The sequence below is a fragment of the Hemiscyllium ocellatum genome, chromosome 25 (assembly GCF_020745735.1).
Source record: "Hemiscyllium ocellatum isolate sHemOce1 chromosome 25, sHemOce1.pat.X.cur, whole genome shotgun sequence".
Classification (NCBI taxonomy): domain Eukaryota; kingdom Metazoa; phylum Chordata; class Chondrichthyes; order Orectolobiformes; family Hemiscylliidae; genus Hemiscyllium; species Hemiscyllium ocellatum.
In genome coordinates, this window is record NC_083425.1 from 23,758,097 (window position 1) to 23,782,330 (window position 24,234).

A 24,234-nucleotide genomic window follows, 5' to 3' on the forward strand; every position below is an offset into this window, starting at 1 on the left:
TCCTCTTTTTGCCAGACAATTGGATGATGAATGTAATAGAGCTGTCCTTACATGTCGACATTTGACTTGAGGAAATATTCAGATTCTCTGCCGGTAAACGATGGCCTGTGACCAACACACCCAGGAGTCAGTGTATTGCAAAAGATGCTTGCAGTTTTTTCATCATCGTCTTCCTGCTTGACAAACTAACTCCATGCACATTCAGCCTCTTTGAATAAGTGTCCGCAATAATCAAAAACGTAGAAGCCCATGCCCATGCATAGAGGCGCATCATCAATGCGTAACCAGGTTCAGGATTTACCCAGCCATTCTCATGAATGTGTGGGGAGCTGTGGGCAGTAATTTCTGTACTTGCTGGCACTCTGGGCACTGTCCCAGCAATGCAGCTCTGTCGGCATCCAATCCTGGCCACCAGACACATCTTCTTGCTAACATCTTCATTTTGGAAACCCCTGGATGCCCTGGTAGGGTTCAGCCAGTATCTGGCAGCGACCTTTGCACAGCACAATCGCTGTTGCTCCCCAAAATAATATGCGAGGCACCACGTTGGTCTGGTCTTGCTGGGTCCAGAAGGGTTTCGATTCTGGTTGTGATGACCCTTTTGTTGTTTTTCCCCATCACCACCAGCTATTTCAGTTTTGCCAGGATGGAATCTTTTTGTGTCTGCAGTCTGATGTCAGCAATGACTGGAAGAGTGTCCTGAAAGTTGAAACCACAACGAACTCTTCCATTGGGTGGCAGCTCAAAGCATCCGCATTTGCCACTTGGCCTCCCAGACAGTGTTCCAACTTGTAATTGTATACAGTCAGAATGAGATCCCACTGCTGAAGCTATGGGCGGCACGGCCCTGTCTTCTTTCCCTATTCTGCAAACTGTATTGGTTTGATCATTCTTTCACTTTCCAGCCACCTGATTTCTGCTTCAACTTTTATACATAAGGCAAATGGCACCTTGCAGAATTGTGAAATTGCTTATTGGTTAACATATAAGTTGGCTTTGGCCCCTTTGATAGTTTCTAGATCTTCCTGAAAACCTTCCAGTATTTGATGAGGACTTCACTTCGGCAGCCATTTTCTAATTGGAAAATGTTGAGTCAATCAAGCTGAATCTCTCTTAACCACTTTCCGCTCATCAAGCTTAGACCCAAACCTTTTACTACAATCAGTGGTAACTGAATCAGCTGCTTCTCATAAGAGACCAGAATTGAAGTTGTACCCTTAATCTGTAGGTGTTCCCTGATATAGATTCTCAGCCTGGTCAAGGTCTTATGCAAACTTTAGGATTCGAGCCCAGAGTGAGTTTTATTAATGACTGGTGCTATGATCACTGAAACAGTCACACTGGTATTGACCTCCATTACAACTGGATGACCATTTAACCAGATGTTTATTTTGTTTGTTTTTCTATCTGAAAGTTGCTAATCAATTTAATTGTTCCAAATCAGCTTTAAGTGGATTTTCCACGGTGTGCGCTCTCCTGGATACTGGTCAAAGAGTTCTCTTACTTAATTCAGTCCGAATGGAATTCTCTTGCTATCACAAGGCCACATATCAGCAGCAACAACAATGATTGACTGGCCCAGATCCTTGAGAAAATTGTAATCGTTTGGCTGAGGCTTGGCCTTGCTTTGGGGCTTTACTATGTGCTGACCTGAGGTACCTCTGTTCAGGATATGTCCTGAGAAGGCTATGCAATTGCCTTCACTCAGTCGGTCTGGCAAGGGTGTCCACTTCTATTGGCAAACACTTGCTATGTTTTCTAAGGACAAATCCAGTTGTAGTCCCTATTTGAAGTCCAGTTGGACTTCATCTGGTATGCATTATTGTACAGTCAAATGATTAATTCCAGAAACCAAACATTCTCTTAGCACCTCATTAAAGCTTAAACCAAAATCACATTCTTCTGTCAGTAATCTTAACCTCATCAAAAATCTCAATGCAGATTCCCCTCATTCTTGTGACTTAGAGTAAAACCAAAAGTATCTCAGAATAGGGGAGGTTGGGGGCTGTAATATTCCTTAGCTAAATCTGTAATTCTTGAAATGTCCGAATATCTGGTGCCTCAGGGAAGGTTAGGCTCCTAATAACTGGAGTGTCCTCAAGCTGTCAGGAGAATTATTTGTTGCTTTTGATCTGCCGCAATGTCATTTGCCTGGAAAAGTAACCCGTTCTGTCCACATACTGGACCCATTCTTCAATGGCAGGATTGAGTCAAGCATCCCAAATAGTGGCATGATGACAGAAATGCTTATCCCAATTCAAAGGTGACTGTTGCAAGTGAATCTCTTGAGGGGTGTGTTTTTCTCATTGCCATTGAAATAACTCCATGAAGGCTGATATCTGTCACCAAGTCACCGTTTATTTACATGTGCATAGCATATGATACTGACCCAAGGAACACAGAGCCGGCTTTAAAAAGTGAGCAGAGCCCCTGACACTTACGTTCCTTTCTGACAGCCAAGGCTCCCTGATTGGCACTGTTAACCCGGTCCCATCGCCCTTTCAGTAAACAAACCAATGTTTTGTATTTTTGGTTTGATATTCTTAATTTTATGCTGTGCTGTCTACTGCTGTAGTCCTGTGTGTAACTTAGGAAGTTCCATGGATCCAATTCTCTATGCTTCAAAAAATTAAAGACTGAGATCAAGCTTAGTCCTCCTCATCTCTAGTCAATTTCTGTGGATTATTTGTTTGTGAAACACTTTATTCCACTCCAATGAGACTTTATTCTGTGCCATAGGACAATAATCAAGGGTTTGCACAAAAGATCTGTTGCTCAGGTTGTGGATGAGGTTAACTCACCGAGCTGCTGGGTTATTGTGCAGACACTTGGTTCCCATACTGGCTAACATAGTCAGTGCGACTTCTGTGACGCACTGTTGTAGAACGAATGACCAACGGATTTATATCCAAAGTACACGGACCCCACCCACACAGACCAGATCCTCAAATGCTATAGCAGCCACTCCAACGTCCACAAATGGAGTTCTGTGAAGACACTATTTAAAACAGCTGTGACACACTGCAACACACCAGAACTGCACATAGAAGAATAACAACACTTACACGATATCTTTGCTAACAACAGATACCCCAATCAGGTTCGTCTGCCGATGCCTGTGCAACGAGTACACCAAAAATACTCTGTACTACCCACACACTGGCCACCCTACCGTATGTGAAGAACATATCCGAATTAACTACCAGGCCGTTAAGACCAAGAGGTATTATGGTGGCACATCAACCAACAGCGGCACTACACCAACTATTTACCAGGACTAAGGACACCATAGCCACAGCATGCAGGACAAACGTGGTATATAAAATCTCTTGCAAAAATTGCAACATGCTCAACACTGGACAAACAGGTAGAAAACGAGCCAGCTGACTTCATGAACACCAACTGGCTACTAAGCAACGCGATCCACTTTCCCTCATCTCTGTACACACAGACCAAGGGCCCATCAGTTCAACTGTGACAGAGTTACTATTCTAGTACAGGCCAGCCAAAGTATTCTTGGAACTGAAAATGTGTTGCTGGAAAACGCAGCAGGTCAGGCAGCATCCAAGGAACAGGAGATTTGACGTTTCGGGCATCAGCCCTTCTTCAGGAATGAAGAAAGTGTCCGTTTCGGGCATAAGCCCTTCTTCAGGAATGAGGAAAGTGTTCTTGAAGAAGGGCTTATGCCCGAAACGTCGAATCTCCTGTTCCTTGGATGCTGCCTGACCTGCTGCGCTTTTCCAGCAACACATTTTCAGCTCTGATCTCCAGCATCTGCAGTCCTCACTTTCTCCTCGAAGAGTATTCTTGGAAGCCTGGTTATCAACCAAAAAGACCATCAACGAACACATAGACCCAGTGCACAAACCACTGCAGAGAAGGCCCATACGTAACACTCAATTCAACAGAGCGGACCCAAATACGAAGCAAGCAGGACAGAACAAAACACTTCACAGAAGTTGCACTGATGATGTTACCGGTATGAAACGGCTGCACAGAGCCATAGTCTTAGAATCATAGCGATGTGCAGCACAGAAACAGACCCATCGGTCTAACTCGTTCATTTTGACCAGATATCCTAACCCAATCTAGTCCCACCTGCCAGCATCTGGCCCATATCCCTCAAACCCTTCCTACTCATATACCTGTCCAGATGCCTTTTAAGTGTTGCAATTGTACCAGCCTCCACCACATCCTCTGGCAGCTCAATCCATATACGTATCACCCTCTGCATGAAAAAGCTCCCCTTAGTTCACTTTTATATCTTTTCCCTCTCACCCTAAACCTATGCCCTCTAGTTCTGGACCCACACCCCAGGGAAAAGACTTTGTCTATTTACCCTATCCATGCCCCTCATGATTTTATAAATCTCTATAAGGTCATTCCTCAGCCTGTTGCGCTCCAGGGAAAACAGCCCTAGCCTATTCAGCCTCTCCTTATAGCTCAAATACTCCAACCCTGGCAACATCCTTGTAAATCTTTTCTGAACCCTTTCAAATTTCAGTTTTAGAGTGGTGCTGGAAAAGAACAGCAGGTCAGGCAGCATCCGAGGAGCAGGAAAATCGATGTTTCGGGCCGGAGCCCTTCATCAGGAATGGGATTCTGGAATCTAAGCTCTGGTTTCCAGCATCTGCAGTCCTCACTTTTGCCTTTCAAGTTTCACAACATCCTTCCAATAGGAAGGAGACCAGAATTGCACACAATATTCCAACAGTGGCCTAACCAATGTCCTGTGCAGTCACAACATGACCTCCCAACTCCTGTATTTAATACTCTGACCAATAAAGAGAAGCATACCAAACGCTTTGTTCACTATCCTTTCTACCTGTGACTCTACTTTGAAGGAGCTATGAACCTGCACTCCAAGGTCTCTTTATTCAGCAATACTCCCAATGACCTCACCATTAAGTGAATAAGTCCTGCTAAGATTTGCTTTCCCAAAATGCGTTATCTAAATTAAATTCCATCTGCCACACCTCAGCCCACTGGCCCATCCGATCAAGATCCTGTTGTACTCTGAGGTAACCTTCGTTGCTGTCCACTACACCCCCAATTTTGGTGTCATATGCAAACTTGCTGACATCCAAATCATTTATTTCAATATGAAAAATCCAACAGCTTGGTGAGCTAACCAACTACCACAATAATCAAAATTGGGTACAGTATTCTCAGCGTGGCATTGCCAAAGCCTAATATAATTCATTGTTTATTTCCTTAATTGCTTATTCCTTCAAAAATGTACCACCTCTCTCTTTTCTAGGTTAAATTCTATTTACTGAGTTTCTGCCCATCTGACTTATGTGTCTATATTGTCCTGTAGTTTGAGACTTGCCTCCTCACTATTTCTCATACCACTGATTCTTGAGTTATTTGCAAATTTACTGTTCATACCTCCTACATTTGTGTCTTACCAGGTGTTGGCACTCGATAAATAATCAAAATTCTTGCCACTTTTCCTCAATTTTAATCCTGTTATTTTTAAATGGTACAACATGTTCAACTTCGTTGTTTTGGGATATCTGCATTCCTCCAATTCTGTCCTCTTGTGAGTCCTGATTTCTATCATGTTATCATTGGTGGCCTCGTCTGGATTTGCCTAAGTAGGCCTTGAGTTCTGAAATTCCTTGCTAACCTCTCTGCCTCTTAACCTCTCACATAAAATGTTCTAAAAACCATACCGCTTTGATCAGGTTTTGGTTATTATTGTTGATTTCTGCTTCTGTGGTCTTATGTAAAATAAAATCAGAAATGTAAAGTGCTTCGAAAGACTTTACTTTGTTAAAGGCACTTTATAAAAGTGAATTGTTGTTTTTGGATCAACGATGTGAGAAATTGCTGTGCATATATTTTGTGTACATTCTATGAAATAGACAATGGATTGAGGAATATTTAATTTGTATGCTCTATCTTGCTCCTTTTGAATGTTTGGAATGTTTGAATTGGATATTTCAAATTGAAAATCTGGTAGATCACTCATAATAGCACTTGGGTTTTAAATTTATGGAAGGTGTGAATTTTAGTGCTATTTTGTTTGAAGTGATGCCAATAAAATAACACTTGAAAATTAAAAAGCAATATGAAACAAAGGAAATTTGTAGTTGTTGCTGAAAGCCGAACTAAATAGGTTTCTCAACTTTCAACAATCTCGCTGGAATTATTTTCCATGGTTATCTGATAAATACAGTTAAGGGGAAGCTGGTAAATAAATTGATTTAAAAATTCTTGCAAGACAGTACTTTGGTGTGTAGAAAGTTTGTTATAAATTGGCTGTATAATCTCTGAGACGTGTCATAATTTGGCTGCTGCATAAAAGCCAGACAGGGTGTTAATCCCAAATAAAATAAAGGGGATATTCTTGCTGGCTTATGGCAGTTTCAGTTGCACAGTGAAAATTCGACAAAAGGTTCTATTGTGCTGTGTTAGAGACTTCATGGCTTACATTCAGAAAGCAGTCTGCTCTATCTTTGTGCTTATTGATAGGTTCTCAAGATATTGCGGCATGTCTGTAATCATGGTTCACCTCAATTTACTCTGGAACTTCGGAGGAATGTTACTCTTATTCAGGAAGTGACAGGTAGGAGTTAATAATAGCTGGTAAACTGATATTTGATGTTAATTTAATTTGATTTATTGTCACCTACTGAGATACAGTGAAAAGTATTGTTTTGTATTGGTAAGTGACATGGTCGATATGAGGTCAGGAGAGACGGTCTTGAACAAACATGTGGACCACATAAAAGCTGCAGCCTTGCAAACAGGGCAGGAACAAAACATACTCAGCCCCTCAGAACATCTGACAAGGCTATCAGAACTCATGGCCCAACACCTAGTGTCAAAGAAATGTCTGTGGACAAGATGGGCACAGCTGATGTTGCAGCGTCGAAACTGTCAATTTCTTGAAAACCGTCAAGAATAATTTCTTCCTAGACGTTCCGGGCACAAGAGGTGGCCTGCGTTCTAACGCACGCTGCCAATATCTGAGGCAGAGTCGGAGGAACTGGACTTGGGGAGAAAACACCCCAGAAAACGTTACAGGAAAAGGAACTGTCACAGGATTTACAGGAGAAGGGGTGGAGTGAATGGAACAAAGTTAGCCAGGTGGGTCTCATAGATTATCAGTTCCTGATTGGAGCTGATAACTTGGTCCAATAAGGCTCTCCTGGCTGGCAGATAAAATGGAATATGAAGGATTTTGTTCACTGAAGGAGCTGGCTCTATGCTCGCTTGGTCAGTGACTTCTAATATGCATATGTAAATAAAGTGTAACTATGTGACCGGCTTTCGTGGAGTTATTTCACTGCCTTTAGTTGTCAATGCCAAAATTCTGGAATTCCTTGCTTTAAGTATTGCATTTTAAAATTTTAAATTTATTTTTAATGTGGGCTAAAATAGAAAATGGACAATTTTAAAACCAAGGACTGTAGAAGGAGTTGCTGCACTTTTGAAAAAGAGTTACTAAAACCTATCGTGATGCATGTGTAGGGTGAGATCTGACTGGCAAGAGATTATAATGTTTCCTCAGTGTTTTATTCCCCAACCTATAACATCAATATTTTTCTGACTGTTTGTGCATGTCAAGATTTTAAAAGGGATTTAAACTAGTAGGTCTGTATGGTAGTAGCTCCTTGCCTTTTTCTTGTAATTAGTATTTATTTGTTAGCAATAAATAGCAGTTCTTAAAAGCATTGCGTCTTCTGTTAGGTTACAGACTGGTAAATAGAGGACTTTGCTTATTTTGACTAAGCCATTAACTCGTGGTGATCTTTGAGTAGTGGGTGCCGAGAATCAGCACAGTCTCCCATATGAGTCATAACTTTCACCGAACTCCCAACATCTAAAATCTTCCCCTTTGGCCAAATATTTGATCACCTGCCCTAATATCGCTTTCATGTGCCGCTGTCAAGTATTTGTATGATAATACTTCTGGAAAAAACCTTGGATGTTTTCAAGGTGTAATATAAATGCAAGTTATTTCTGTTTTATGTAAAATTCTGCTTGTATCTGAGAGAAGTAAGATTTGCGACACCGTTTCAGTAAATATAACACTTTTGTCATCACCCATGTATGCTGTTTTCACTGGAAGACTGATTCACCAGAGGTGGCAGCACAGTTGAATATGGTTGGGTGTGAGTTGCCTTAGGTAATCTCAACAGTGACTGGGTCCCATGAAGACTCTGTCGTCCAATCCAACATGGACTAGGAAACCTCTTGCAGATTACCACTTACTACCCTCTCCTTCCTCCTCAGCTAAGAGTCAGTGTTCCTCCAGGTTGGACACCAATTGGAGGAAGAATGGAAGTTGGCAAGGGCACAGATTATACCCAGGATGGGGGAGTTCAATGGGTATCAAAAGAGTCCATTATGGACTAAGCTGGTTGAGTCCTAAAGTACATGGCTGTTAGAGTAGGTCTGCAAAAGTTGCTTTGAGATCCAACAAGAGGGGAAATATCTACTTGACCACAGTGCTTGTGATCTGTAAATAGCCATAATGATAGGAGTTACTCCTGCACCATTTTTGTGGAAGTTGAGTCCCATTTTAATATTGAGGATACCTTCTGTCATCTCAGATGGCTATATCTCTGTGCTGATTGAGATTGACTGCAACAGATGTAACAATTCTGGCAATGGGGATAATCAGCAATAGAATTGTATTCAACCATAATCCATAACCTCATGGTCTGGTATATCCCACTTTATCATTATCATCAAGCTGTTGTATCAAGCCTGATTCAATGAAAATTGCAAGAAGACATGCAAGGATCAGCACCAGGCATACCTAAAAATGAGAGATCAATCTATGAGCTGCAACACTAGATTGCATGCAGCAGAAGTAGGATGTGATAAGCAGGGAAAAGTAATACCACAACCAATAGATCTGATCTAAGTTCTGTAATTCTGCCAAATCAAATTGTGAATAGTGAGGGCAAGTGATGTAGGAAATAGGAATATGGTATTGTTAGTGAACAGTATAATTAAGGGGTTAAATACTTTTCTTTGAAGCTGTGACTGAATCCCAAAGCCTGTGTTGTTTGCCTCCTGCCAGAATTAAGGACAACTCCTCAGGGTTAGAGAGGAACTTGGAGGGGGAGAGCAGGGATCCAGTTGTATTTGTCCATGTCGGTACCAACAACATTGATAGAACTAAAAAGGAAACTCTGCTGAAAGATTTTGAACAGTTCAGAGCTAAAATAAATTGTGAATCTCCAAAATAGTAATTTCAGGATTACTACCTGAACCATGAACTAACTGGCAGAGGATAATTTATGTCAGGGAGTTGCATGTATGGTTTAAAGAAGGATGTGGTAGAAATAGGCTTCAGATCTAGGGTCACAGGTACCAGCACTGGGTAGGTGGGAGCTGGTCTCATGGTCTGGGCTTTTCTTGAACTGTTCTAAGACCACTGTATGGTGAATTGAATTTCTAGGTCTGTAGAGAGAACTTTAAATTAATGTTGGGAGTTGGGGAAAGTTCAAAAAGGGGATAAGTAGATTTACAAACTGAAAGAACATGGTGACTTTACAGGGCATCTGTTGGTGATGATTTCAGCGTGGGACAAGAAGGAACAGAGTGTTCAAGCATTAAAACCACAGCAAATAGTGTCAAAAGGGGGAAAGAAGGCAAATGAATGATTCATTATTTAAATATGCACAGTGTTCTAAACAGAATTAATAAATTAACAGCACATTTAGAGGTTAATTGGTATAGATCTCAGAGCTATTATGGTGACCTGGTTACAAGGAGACCAAAACTGGGAACAAAATATCAAGATATTTCAAAAGAACAACCTGGAAGGGTAGAAGGGTAACTGTTGTTAGGAAATGCGATAAGTATGATGACATGAAATTATCTCTAATTGAATGATGTGGAATCCATAACGGTAGAGGTAGAATACACCTAGAATATACTGAGTATGAATATGCTGCTGGGAGTAGTCTATAGGCCCTCTAAAAGTAGCTGTATTGTAAGACAGAGAACAACAGGAGATTGAGGTTATGTAAAAAGGCAATACTTTAATCATAGTGACTTTAATCTTTATTTAACTAAGATAAATAAAAGTGACAAAGGTTGACAAGGAGAAATCTTCATAGAATGTATTTGGGACAGTTTCTGAGAACAATATACAGTAGCTCCAACTAGAGATCAGGCTGTATTGGATCTGATAATACGTGATAACACCGGTTTAGTAAACAATCTCAGAGTAAATGATCCTCTGGGGAACAATCTTGGTAACATGGTGCAGTTTAGCATTTGGTTTAAGAGTGAGAAACTTGGTCTGGACACATTTGTGCTCAACAATAAGGATGAGGGCAGAGGTGGCTGAGTAGACTGAGAAGGGAATGGAGTAGAAAAGAATTGATGAGCAAGACAGACGTTTAAACAAATAGTTCCTGACTTGCAGTGATTTATCCCAGTGAGGAAGAAGGGTTCTAGCAAGAGGATGAACTGACTGTGGTTAACCAAGATATGTCAAGTTGAAAGAAAAAAAAATGCAATGTGGCAAATATTACTGGTATATTAGAGGATTGGGAAAGTTGTAAAAATGAACAAAAGATTACCAAATAAAAGAGAAAATAAACTGAGGACAAATTAATATGAAATCAGACAGTAAGAGCTTCAATAAATGTATATAAAGGAAGAGAGAGATCAAAGTAAATATTGGCCTGTTAGAGAACAGGGCTGGAGAAATAATAATTGGGAACCAGGAAATGGCAGAAGAATTGAATAAGTACTTTGTATTAGTTTTCATGGTAGACTATATTTAATAACTTTGCAAAAATGCTAGATAATCAAAGGCTAAAGGGGTTGGGTTGAGGGAAAGGAAATAATCACAATAACTATCACTAGAGAAAAAGTACTGGGGAAAGTAATGAAGCTAATGACCATCAGGTCCCCTGGATATGATGGGTTTCACCCTAACATTTTAAAGGAACCAGATACAGAGATAGTGAAGGTAATGTATTACTCTTCCAAGTATCTTTAAATCCAGGAATGCCTCAGAGCATTGGAAAACTATCAATATAATATCTTTATTTGAAAAGGAAGGGAGATTAAAAAAAAACTTAACTATTAACTATCTTAACATCTGTCATTGGGAAAATAATAGAATCTCTTATAAAGGGTGCAACAGTAAGCCATTTAGAAATACATAATACAATCAAGAAATCTTCATGGCTTGATGAAGGGGGAAATTCATGCCTAATGCATTTATTACTGTTTTGAAGGAGGTGGCAAGCTGGATTGATCAAGACGAATGGGTAGATAGAATACATTTGCGGATCCAAAAGACATTCTATAAGATATTCTCCATAAGGCTCTTTAAATAAGATGAGAGCCCTTGGTATTGGGAATAATATATTCATTTGGATGGAGGGCTAGTTAACTATCAGAAGACAGAGAGGTGGGATAAAGGGGACATTTTCAGGAAGGCATTGTAACTTATGGAATGCCACAGGCATCAGTGCTGGGGCCATAGTTACTCACAATATATTAATGACTTGGTGACAGAAGTGACTGTACTATTACCAGGTCTGTGGCTGAGATAAAAAATAGGAAAGCAAATAATCAGGATAATGCAGAGTCCCTCAGGACTCCAGTATCACAGTTGAACTCTTCAGTCAATTTGTTTGTATACTGCAATCTTGATCTTGACAACATTCCAGGAATTCCATTGAAGACTTGTGTTCTGAAGCTAACTGATCCAAGCTGTTCAATTTCAGTTACAACTGAATTGTATGGAAAATTGCCCAGCTTTATGCTTGAACTCGATGGCTAGAAAGAACTGGAGAAATCCAACTTGGTTGATTAGCACCCTGTTAATCTGCACGCAATCATCACCAAAGTGATGGAAAGTCTCATTGACAATGTTATCAAGTGGCACTTACTCAGCAATACCTTGATTAGTGATGCTCACTTTGGGTTCCACCAAGGCTATGTAGCTCTTGACCTCATCACAGCCTTGGTCCAAACGTAGACAAGGACAGCTGAAATCAAAAGGTGAGATGAGACTGACTGTTCGTCACATCGCAGCACAAGGTGACTGAATGTGACATCAAGGAACCCTAACAAAACACGAAGGAAGATGGTTATCATTATTGGTCAATCATCTCTGTCTCAGTACATTTGTTGTACTTCGAAAAATTAATGCAGCAAAGTTCAATACCAAAAGCAATCTTTTCAGATATAATAATAGTGTGCTTCTGTAAGAAGCAGTACCTGGATAGCATCCAGACTTGGGCAGTTAAGTGACAACGAACATTTCCACCATGCAAATCATGGATAATAATTATTTTTGAAAAGTTTTCAAAAAACACTTCCCTAACATTTAATATTACAGAATTATTGTAAAACCATCCATAAAGTCATAATAAACATTGTTTAGTGCTTCCTCTGCAATAAATTCAACCAATTTTGAAGTATGAATGCAAATCCACAGTCTATTTATTTCAGACATTTTTGCCACTTTTCTGTGTTCCGAAGAGTTTGCTAACGCTGAGATTTATAATTAGGATTCCTGACTAACAAGAGAGAGATGTGTACGTTATTCTAAATTAGAAACCAAACTTGTTCAGTCACATCAATATAGTTGCTGTAAAAACAGGTCAGAGGCTGTGAATTCTATGGTGAGCCACTCACCAACCATTACTCCAAAGCCTGGTAACTATCTTCAAGACTTAAATAATCAATCTGATAGTATACTCTCTATTGGCCTCGATGAGTCCTATTCCAACAAAACCTGAAGCTTGACACCATCCAGGAGAAGCACTCTTGACACTCTATCCATCACCTTAAACATTCACGTCCTCTGCCTCTGACACACAGTGGTAGTAGTGTATACCATCTATAAGACTCACTGCAGCAACTCTCCAAGGCATTTTCGACAGCATCTTCCAAATCTGTCACCTCTATTATCCAGGAGGACCGAACAGCAAATGTACCATCTACAAGTCCACTGAAGCTACTCACTGGGCTGACTTGGAAATTTCGCAGTTCCTTCAGTGCCACTGGATCAAACTTCTAGAAATCCCTTTGTAACACCACAGTAACGTATCAACATCACGTGTACTGGAGTGGTACAAGAAGATGGCTCATCCCCACCTTGTCAAGAGCATTTAAGGCTTGGCTGTAAATGCTGTCCAAGCATATTGATGTCCATATTCCTCTGAATGAATAATTATAAAAACAAAATCCTACTGATGAGCAGAACATCTCAATCTAACCTCCACCTGTATGTTGTTCATTTAAAATGATTCTGATGATTTGAAGAGGAAGAGAGAAGGTGTGTTGGGAAGAGATTTTTATCAGAAGTTGTAAGTTCACAAAAAATGAAGTATTTTCCATGTCTTCGTCAGGATTCAGTAGGTAACTCAATTCAATGTATGAAGACATTCTGTAGGAATGAACCAAAGTTTTCTTAAAGCAATGCTAAAAAGACAATGATACAATTTTACCTTCTGTCTTCTGCAAAACCTCTATGAAACTTTTGGTGCCCCTCCTTTAGAGTTATTCTGACGATTGTGTGGTGGAACACAAATTACATTCTAAAATATGATTATCTCGACTTCACAATTTAGGTAAATTAGATCTTTGAATCATAATGAGTTGTGGATGAGATCATAATTGCATCTGTTATGACTGTTGATTGCAATACAAAGGAGTTTAGCGATATTACCAGATTAAACAAATAGGCCAAAATGTCTTGTAAAAATATGCTTGAAGACAGTTTTATTATGATGATAGTTCTATTATGAAGATAGTTGCTGTTGAGTAAAGGCTTAGAACAAACAATGATGTTGTATCAAGTAAGACCACGACTGTCAAAATACAAAGAACGCATCATGTAGCATAAGATGAGAACGTGGAAGGATTTTAAAAAAGGTAAGTCATGAGGATCAATTAGAATGTACAGCCTAGACATTTAATACTCATTGAGTAAAAAATGAGGTCTGCAGATGCTGGAGATCACAGCTGCAAATGTGTTGCTGGTCAAAGCACAGCAGGCCAGGCAGCATCTCAGGAATAGAGAATTCGACGTTTCGAGCATAAGCCCTTCATCAGGAATAAGAGAGAGAGCCAAGCAGGCTAAGATAAAAGGTAGCGGGGAGGGGCGATGGAGGTGGGATAGGTGGAAGGAGGTCAAGGTGAGGGTGATAGGCCGGAGTGGGGTGGGGGCGGAGAGGTCAGGAAGAGGATTGCAGGTTAGGAGGGCGGTGCTGAATTGAGGGAACCGACTGAGACAAGGTGGGGGGAGGGGAAATGAGGAAACTGGAGAAATCTGAATTCATACCTTGTGGTTGGAGGGTTCCCAGGCGGAAGATGAGGCGCTCCTCCTCCAACCGTCGTGTTGTTGTGTTCTGCCGGTGGAGGAGTCCAAGGACCTGCATGTCCTCGGTGGAGTGGGAGGGAGAGTTAAAGTGTTGAGCCACGGGATGATTGGGTTGGTTGGTTCGGGCGGCCCGGAGGTGTTCTCTGAAGCGTTCCGCAAGTAAGCGGCCTGTCTCACCAATATGGTGAGACAGGCCGCTTACTACCATATTGGTGAGACAGGCCGCTTACTTGCGGAACGCTTCAGAGAACACCTCTGGGCCGCCCGAACCAACCAACCCAATCATCCCGTGGCTCAACACTTTAACTCTCCCTCCCACTCCACCGAGGACATGCAGGTCCTTGGACTCCTCCACCGGCAGAACACAACAACACGACGGCTGGAGGAGGAGCGCCTCATCTTCCGCCTGGGAACCCTCCAACCACAAGGTATGAATTCAGATTTCTCCAGTTTCCTCATTTCCCCTCCCCCCACCTTGTCTCAGTCGGTTCCCTCAATTCAGCACCGCCCTCCTAACCTGCAATCCTCTTCCTGACCTCTCCGCCCCCACCCCACTCCGGCCTATCACCCTCACCTTGACCTCCTTCCACCTATCCCACCTCCATCGCCCCTCCCCCTAGTCCCTCCTCCCTACCTTTTATCTTAGCCTGCTTGGCTCTCTCTCTTATTCCTGATGAAGGGCTTATGCTCGAAACGTCGAATTCTCTATTCCTGAGATGCTGCCTGGCCTGCTGTGCTTTGACCAGCAACACATTTGCAGATTTAATACTCATTGCCAAAAGAAGATAAGTTGGAGAAAGGAATAGACCAGCAAACTTTTTTTTAACCAAAGCTGGAGTCAGTGGATGCAACTTATGAAGATCACCTCTTTAGTATTAGAACAGAAAAAGGAATGAATAGTGTAATTGCAACACCATAGCAAATTTGAACTAAAGGTTAAAATAAGTATGCAATAAAATTACTTTATTAGGTGGACATTGGATATAACAGCTAGATGCCAGAAATAATAATAATCGGAATTTTGCTTTGACAATATTTTTGAAAGACATTAAGCAAAATAGGCTTTCAGTAAATATTGAAAATACAATGAGTTGTTTGGTTGAGAAATGAAGGAATAACAGCTTATTGAAAAGGAATGCCAGCCTATTATTGATCCAATTGATTATTGGTAACTGAACAAAAATAGGAAAATGTGAAAAATGGTTTTGGCTGTTAGGAAGTTATTGATATATAAAAGTTCGAATTTGAATCCACCCTTAGTGGCAAGTTTAGGAGTGATCATTGATCACATGGGCAGAGGGTGTACTGTGGCCACCTGGTAGCCTTTCTGCTTCGCTGTGATTGAGCTGAGGGCAGGAAAGGTAGTGGGCAGCCTTCTTACCTGGAGACTAATTGAGACTATTAGGTGGCCACTTAAAGACCTTATTAAACAGTGATGGATGAAAGAGTCACCATGTGGGGAGGCAGCCTAGTAAATCATGATGGGCCTACCTTTGGCCTAGTGATAGAGAGTGTGGGGAGAAAGGGTGCATCATTCTCAACCAATCTATAACTAATTGAGAAGTCCAGAATTATTACTAAACTCCCATCTTCCCTGCCACTGCCAACCCAACCACACTCAGCTTCATCTAGAAATCCAAGGTCAATGAATTCTGCAAGCCTGAGTGTTTTGCCAGCGTTAGCCACCACTCCTGTTGGCACTGCTGGTACTGGAGAGCTGCTGCTGCCCTGTATTAGGCATGCACTACTCGAAGGTGAGATGTCTGCATTGCTCAGGACTTAATTGTGGGAGACCCAACATTGACTGGTTAGGTTTGTAATTACCTCGTAATAGAGTTTGCCCTTCTAAAGGTAATTTTCCAACTGGTAGGCAGAACACCCATTGTTTCTATTATGTACAATATAACTGTTTATAATCATTTTTATATTCCATTCTGGTTGTTAAAAAATTTTTGAGGATTGACTTTACAACCCAATATTATCAAAAGAGAGTCGAAAAGTATGGCGCTGGAAAAGTACAGCAGGTCAGGCAGCATCTGTGGTGCTTTTCCAGCACCACACTTTTCAACTGACCTCTGCATCTGCAGTCCTCACTTTCTCTCATTATCTAAAGAGAGAATGTCAAAGTACCTTCTTTCATTGTTTTCAGTGATGATTTCAGAATTTCAATGCTCAAGTTAGTTTCAGACACCACAAATCCCTTTTCCTTACCTGGCAATATATTTTTAATAGGTTTTTCAAGGTTTAAGTTAGTCCTTGATAAATAGCTAAATATCTAGAATAATTTATATGCCTAATTTTAAAATTAATATATATCATTTGAAACAGAAGAAAATTGTTATAAAATGTTTACAGTTTTCTTCACGAGTAAAGCAATGACTCACTCAGCAATGTTTTAAAGGTTGGTCTTATTCATGAAATAAATTTCATGCCCTGACTGTTTTCTGTCCTGTAGCTTCTGATTATTTATTGCATTTCTTTCCTGCTAGTTTTTAGTGGGCCTCCAGATGTGCTTCATGGAAATGCCCTATATCAGAGGGTCCGAACAACTGCTGAGGTATTTACTTTCTTAAGTCTAGGTCCAATCATTTTAAATGTTTTCAAAAGTCTATTGTTCAGAACTTGGAGAATATCAGTTCTATGGCTGTGCTTCTTAATTTATGCTACATGTTTTGAGAGAGGTACAGAAAATGGGTTCTGGAGTCCCTGAGACCAGTGATTAATGTCTACTTTTCCCTTGGCAGGATTTAGCAAATTTGTTGTTCTCTGATGCTTTGCCATATCAAGCCTCATGCAATTTGTCCCCTTCCAGATCATATCTGCAGACAGGTAAATCTTGTTCATAAACTTGGCAAGACATACAAGCCCTCAAATCGTTTTATAATTCGTCTTACATATTCTTGCATTGAAATGATACTGTATTAGAGTCTCCAGTCAACTAATTGTAAATATTTGGTGTAGTCAAGTACACAATCTATATGAAAGCGAAAGACTTTGCAAAAGTGGAGGTGTGAAATTAAGACAGAAAGTGCAGGAGAAGCTCAGCAGATCTGGCAGCATCAGTGGAAGAGAAACGAGTTAATGTTTCAAGTACAGCTTGATTTCTCTTTGCAGTGTAATCACAGGGAACTGGTTATTTTTAAAGTAAGGATTCTTATGAGTCATATATGATATGTAATAGGAACATAGAAGCAAGAGTCGGCCACTCAACCCATTGAGTCTGACCTGCCATTTAGAATGATCATGACAATGGAACTGATAAATGTTTTTACCCACATTATCTTTACAACACTTGACATCAATTATACCCAAAACTTTTTCAACCTCTAAATATGATCTAAGACTTATCTTCCACAGCACTCTGGAGTAGAGAATTCGAAAGATTGACCACATTTTGAGTAAAATAAAGTTTTCCTTTCTTTGGTCCAAAATGGATTCTCCTCCCAACAATTATTTTTAAGCCCCTGGTTCTAGGCTCCCCAGTCAAGGGAAACTTCTTGCCTGCATCTACCCTGTTTATTCTTTTAATATTTTGTAGGTTTCAATGAGATCACCTCTCATTGTTCAAAACTCTAGAGATTACTGGTCCAGTTTGCCCAATCTCTCTTCACAGGGCAGTTCCATCACCCCAGGAAGAAATCTGATGAACCTCAATTGCACTCCCACTATGATAATATTTTTCTTCAGATAGGAAGGCAAAAACTGCACACAGTACACCAAGTATGGTCTAATCAGTTTCGCATACTCCTGAACTCAGTAGTAAAGGCTAACATTCCATTAGCCTTCTTAATAGTTTGCCGCATCTGCATATTAGCTGTCAATGACTTATTGACCAGGACACCCAAGTACCTTTGCAGATAATTCCTGTTGGTGATAATTCCTATATATATATAATATATATATCGGTTGGTGATGTCATTTCCTGTGGTGGCCACTTCCTTTTTCCTTTTCTTAGGGGATGGTAGATGGGGTCTAACTCGATGTGTTTGTTGATAGAGAATTCTGGTTGGAATGCCATGCTTCCGGGAATTCTAGTGCGTGTCTTTGTTTGGCTTGTCCGAGGATGGTTGTGTTGTTCCAGTCAAAGTGATGTCCTTCCTCATCCATGTATAAGGACACTAGTGAGAGAGGGTCATGTCTTTTTGTGGCTAGTTACCCAAGTACAGTCATGCCAGCTCAGCTAACGTACAAAATGCTTTCATAATTTCCTTCATTTAAATTTAACACTCTTGCTTCAGATTGAACTACCTCACTTTCAAACATTATGTAAAATTATCTCCTAATATGGTCACTCATTCCTCAAGATTATTTTATAACCCAATTACTAATTACTTATTAATTAATTATAAATTAGCACATTTTCATTACATAATACTGGATCCAAAATAGCCTGTTTGCTACTCAGCTCTTCAGCATGCTGCTCTAGAAAACCAGCCTGAGACACTCCAGAAACCTGGGCTCTCCAAGTGTAATTTGTTTGTTCATTCTATGCACAGATTAAAGTCACCGATAACTCTGTTGTACATGCTGTAAACTACAATGTTGGAAATAAATCAGCTTTCCTCATTTTTTAATACCAAAAGGAACTTTACACACACAAAGATCACTTTTTGTTTTCTCCAGTGATTTGCCTTTCATTCATGGAGATATTAGCTTAGTTCATTAGATTAATTTACTAAATGTCAGATGCTGTGGCTTTAGAGCATTAGTGCATCAGGATTCACTAAAAATTCCAAGACAAGCCATTGAATTCATTACTGGGGTTTGTTTGTACGAATTTTAACATTTTGGCACCACACGGCGCAGCCTCAGTTGTGGTTCCATTTTGCATGTTAAAAGCATTTTAAGAAGTGCAATATCCAAAAGCTAGAAGATTGTATCCCAATATTACCAAATGTTTTTCAAATTATGAAATTAAGCCAAAGAATTTAAATGGACACAATTATAGACCATCTGCAGTTCTATTTTGGATTTTCAGACATAAGGTTTTTCAGATAGAGCTCATTGAGCTTGTGGCTCATGTGTTTCATAAACAGTCTTCCTGAGGGAGAGAAGTTGAGAAAGCATTCTGTGACCAGTGGGTGCAAGATTGCTGGACTATTCCTCCCAATAGATTGTTCTAACTTGGTGAAATTCTGCGAAGAGTGTAATGAGCTGTATATTATAAAATTCGTTTGACTTTTCTGTAACATTTTAGATTAAAAGATCGGAAACGAAAAAAACTCAAAAGTAGAATGGAGATAAGCAAAAAAGGGATCAGAAATAAAGGCAAAAAGTTCATTTTTTTTGTTTATGAGTAACACCATAAGAAATCTATTGTTTTTGTATTTATCTTAAACAGTGGAAATTGTGGCAACTCATTTGTCATATGGGCAAAACTGACATGCTTTTACAACTGATGAGTTTCTAAATTTTGGTCTATTCTAATGCATCCATTCACCCTAATTTAAACAATGTCAATATAAATTACTGTTTAAACTTAAATTGTTCACTGTTTTTAATAATCTAAAGGGGATCAAAGGTTCCAGGAAGAAGGCAGGACAATGGGTTGAGAAATATGTCAACCCATTGAATGGCAGAGCAGACTCAGTGGGTTGAATAGTCTATTTCTGCTCCTGTATCTTGTGGCCTATATTCTCACAGCTTTTAGAGTTATTTTAATCAACTTGTTGGGACATTTTATGACACTGCTCTAGAGCACTTGGGACTTGAAGCCAGGCCTTCTGGTAGGAATATTGTTACTGCACCACAAAAGCCCTTCTGTGGTTGTATAGAAAGTTTTAATCAACCTGTTCAGACATGTCCTCTCACAGCGCTGAAGCAGGTTGGACTTGAACACTTCTGACCCAAAAGCAGAAACATTATCACTGTGTGACAGCCATGTTCACTCTAAGCTGCATGGCCGTTTAGTGTGTCCCATTGACTTTCACTTCCAAAATTCATTGCCACACAGCCCCTGGAGTCTGTGCAGCAGCAGAAATTGGAGGGAACATAAGCCACGAGCTCCTGTGCAATTATTTCAATCAACCTGAATGGAGATGATCTGGTACATATCTGGGATAGGTGGACTTGAAACTGGACTTACTGGCTCAGAACTAGGGACACTACCTGTACATGATGAGCCCTTGTCCACTTGTTTGTTTTTAAATTAGATCATTAAAGTTAATATGATTTGTAAAGAAGAATTGTCTCACTTTGATATTAACTAAGACTCCAACTTTGAGGAATAACTATTCTAATTACAGATGAGGTTTGCTTAGGGTAAGCTACCTGGTAAACAAAAAAAAGAGTTAAACAGATAAAAATCAAAAATGCTCAAAATGTGTAGCAAACCCACCAGAGTTTGTGAATGTTTTTATATCTGACTTCCAGGATTTGTAATATTTTGCTTTTGAGTTGACATGAAACTTAATTTTCTTGTTGCAGATTAGTGCCTTATTTCAAAATTTTACCAATGCATGCTTTCCTTCTTCCCTTCATTCTTACGTTGTAGAAATCTACATACTCTAATACTTCCTCCTTTATCCCTTTTTTGGGACCTAATGACTTCCACCTTACTTACCTTTGCAAACTTAAGCCAATTCTGACATCTTCTAAGTTCCTTGATTTATATTGCCATCTTTCTTTGTTCTTTTGAACCTTACTGAAACTGTGAATTCTGCTAATTGATTATTCATCATTCTCAGTAATGAGCAAGATGTTGGGTAATGGCACATTTTTATATGTAATGGGTGAATCCAAAATCAACTTGCAATTAATTTTACACGTTTCTTTGATATTTAATGTATATAATTAATAATGAATGCCCATTTTTGCTTCTATTGTCTTTCCTATTTCTTAATTGCTCACTGAGTTCTTCCTCAAAAGTTGGTATTGCAGTGGGTTTGGCATCTAATAATTCCACGGTTGGAAACTGAAATTGTTTAACCTTTGCTTTTTTTAAACGAGGCAATTTTCCACAGATTCTTTAATTTCCCGATTTCTCATCATACTTAATTTATTACAATTCAACGAAAAGCCTTATTGAGTAAAAACTGATCCAAATTTAAAATATTTTAAGATCAAATGTTAAACTCGGTATTCTGAATAGACTTTTGTAAGTACAGTGCAATGCAAAGTTTAGTGGAATTAATTGGCAAGATAAGTTTTGATTTTTCTTTTCTATAGGAATGGGTTCAAGTCCTTCATCTGGCTCCACAATGCAAGGCTTTGGAAACACAGCAGGGAAAAGCCTTTCAGGTAAGTGCAGAAACAGATTGCTGCAGAGTACTTCAGCCTTATCTAAAAGAATGCAGTCAGCAATTTAATCATGAATTATACATTCTCCTGTCTAGGTTAGGTTATCCTGGTGTAGGCTCCATTTCTTGATTTTTCCAGATGCCATTTGATGATAATTGGATTAACGCTAAACTTGAAAATATCATATCTTTCTGTAGTAATCTTAACAGTGCCATCGTAAGCACATTAATTAGCGTAATAATGTGTGTCTGATGTGCTGGCCCCAGGAATGGGTAACACTACAAAAATAAATGTTTCCCAAAGTGCAAATTGCTGACAGACCAAAGAGTTGTTTCATGTTTACATAAACAGGAATGGTAATACCAGTGTGATATAGATTGGAGTGTGGTAAAAATGCGCTTTTCTAAGATGTAAATAACTGAATTTATGGTGTAAGTTTGCTCGCTGCACTGTAGGTTTAATATCCATAAGTTTAATTACCTGGCTAGGTAACATCATCCGTGGCGACCTCCAAGTGAAGCGAGGCTATTTTCTCCTGCTTTCTATTTATGTGTTTGTCCTGGATGGGGTTCCTGGGGTTTGTGGTGATGTCATTTCCTGTTCGTTTTCTGAGGTGTTGATAGATGGTATCCAGATCTATGTGTTTGTTTATGGCGTTGTGGTTGGAGTGCCAGGCCTCGAGGAATTCTCTGGCATGTCTTTGCTTAGCCTGTCCCGGGATAGATGTGTTGTCCCAGTCAAAATGGTGTTTTTCTTTCATCCGTGTGTAGGGCTACGAGGGAGAGAGCGTCGTGTCTTTTTGTGGCTAGCTGGTGTTCATGTATCCTGGTGGCTAACTTTCTTCCTGTTTGTCCTACGTAGTGTTTGTGGCAGTCCTTGCATGGACTTTTATAGATGACGTTGGTTTTGTCCATGGGTTGTACTGGGTTTTTTAAGTTTGTTAGTTTTTGTTTGAGAGTGTTGGTGTGTTTGTGTGCTACTAGGATTCCAAGGGGTCTTAGTTGTCTGGCTGTCATTTCTGAAACTTTTGGTGTATGGTAAGGCGGTTAGGGTTTCTGGCTGTGTTTGGTCTGCTTGTTGTGGTTTGTTCTTGAGGAATCTGCGGACTGTATTTTTGAGTATCCGTTCTTGAATATGTTGTATAGGTGGTTCTCCTCTGTTTTCCGAAGTTCATCTGTGCTGCAGTGTGTGGTGGCTCGTTGGAATAGTGTTCTGATACAGCTTTGTTTGTGTGTGTATGGGGATGGTTGCTGGTTTAGTTAAGTATTTGGTCAGTGTTTGTTGGTTTTCTGTATACGCAGGTTTGTAGTTCTCCATTGATCTTTCTTTCGACTGTGACATCCAGGAATGGGAGTTTGTTGTCGGTTTCTTCTTCTTTGGTGCACTTTATGCCTGTGAGGGTGTTGTTGATGATTTTAAATGTCTCTTCTATCTTGTTTCGTTTTGTAATGACAAAGGTGTCTTCAACACAGCGGACCCAGATTTTTGGTTTGATGGTTGGTATGGCTGTTTATTCTAGTCTTTGCATTACCGCTTCTGCTATGAATCCTGATAGTGGAGATCCCATGGGTCTGCTGTTGTCTTGTTTGTAGATATGTTGTTGAAGGTGAAATGGATGGTGGGGCACAGGTCCACTAGCTTCATGATGTTTTCGTTGGTAATGTGATTGATGGTGGTTGGGGGTGTGTGTGATGGTCTCTTCTAAAAGTGTGGTGAGTGTTTCCTTTGCCAGGTCAATGTTGACGGAGGTGAACAGTGCTGTTACATCAAATGAGATCATTGTTTCGTCTTCCTCTATTTTGGTGCTTTTGATGATTTTTAGGAATTCCTGGGTGGAGTGGATGGAATGCTGTGACTCTTCTACTGGGTATTTCAGTCTTGCGTGTAGTTCTTTAGCCAGTCTGTAAGTTAGTGTTCCGGGTAGTGAGACTATGGGTCTGAAGGGGGGCTCCTGGTTTATGGATTTTTGGTAGTCCGTAGAATTGTGGGACAGGCTAAGCAAAGACATGCCAGAGATTTCCTAGAGGCCTGCCACTCCATACACAGCGCCATAAACAAACACATAGATCTAGATACAATCTGTTAACCCCTCAGAAAACTAACAGGAAATTACATCACCACAAACCCCAGGAACCCCATCCAGGACAAACACATAAATAGAAAGCAGGAGACAACAGCTTCGCTTCACTTGGAGGTCGCCACTGATGATGTTACCTAGCCAGGTAATGAAACGTCTGGATATCAAACCTACAGCTCAGAGAGCAAACCTACACCCTAAACCTCAACCTGAGCTACAAACCTTGCAACTGAATTTATCAACACTGGATTTGTCTCAGCTTGTACCTGGTGGTCATTACTGAGTCACATGGATACATGGCTGGAGAGATGGTGCAAGGGAGGGGGAGGGTTTTGGATTCCTAGGATATTGGGACCGGTTCTGGGAGACCAGGACAAGCTGCACAAGTTGCACCTGGGCCAGGACCAGAACCTATGTATTTGCGACTGTGTTTGAGAGGGTTTAAACTAAAATAGCAGGGGGGTAGGAACCTATATAGGGAGAGAGGAGAGGGAAACCAGCACAAGAATAAAAGACAGAATGAGAAATAAGAAAAGTGATGACAGAAAATTAAAGTGCAATAATCAAACAAGAACACAGTGCAAAATAATATGAA

At 40.2% G+C, this 24,234-nt stretch overlaps 1 protein-coding gene across 1 annotated transcript in view; it reads left to right on the forward strand.

Moving 5' to 3' along the window:
- The window catches only part of tepsin (TEPSIN adaptor related protein complex 4 accessory protein), a 41,038-nt gene that overhangs the window by 5,841 nt on the left and 10,963 nt on the right, over positions 1-24,234 (forward strand). The window contains exons 4-7 of the mRNA XM_060844511.1: positions 6,481-6,574; positions 16,813-16,880; positions 17,068-17,152; positions 21,491-21,562. Coding sequence (XP_060700494.1) covers positions 6,481-6,574; positions 16,813-16,880; positions 17,068-17,152; positions 21,491-21,562 — 319 coding nt within the window. The remainder of the gene's footprint in view (positions 1-6,480; positions 6,575-16,812; positions 16,881-17,067; positions 17,153-21,490; positions 21,563-24,234) is intronic.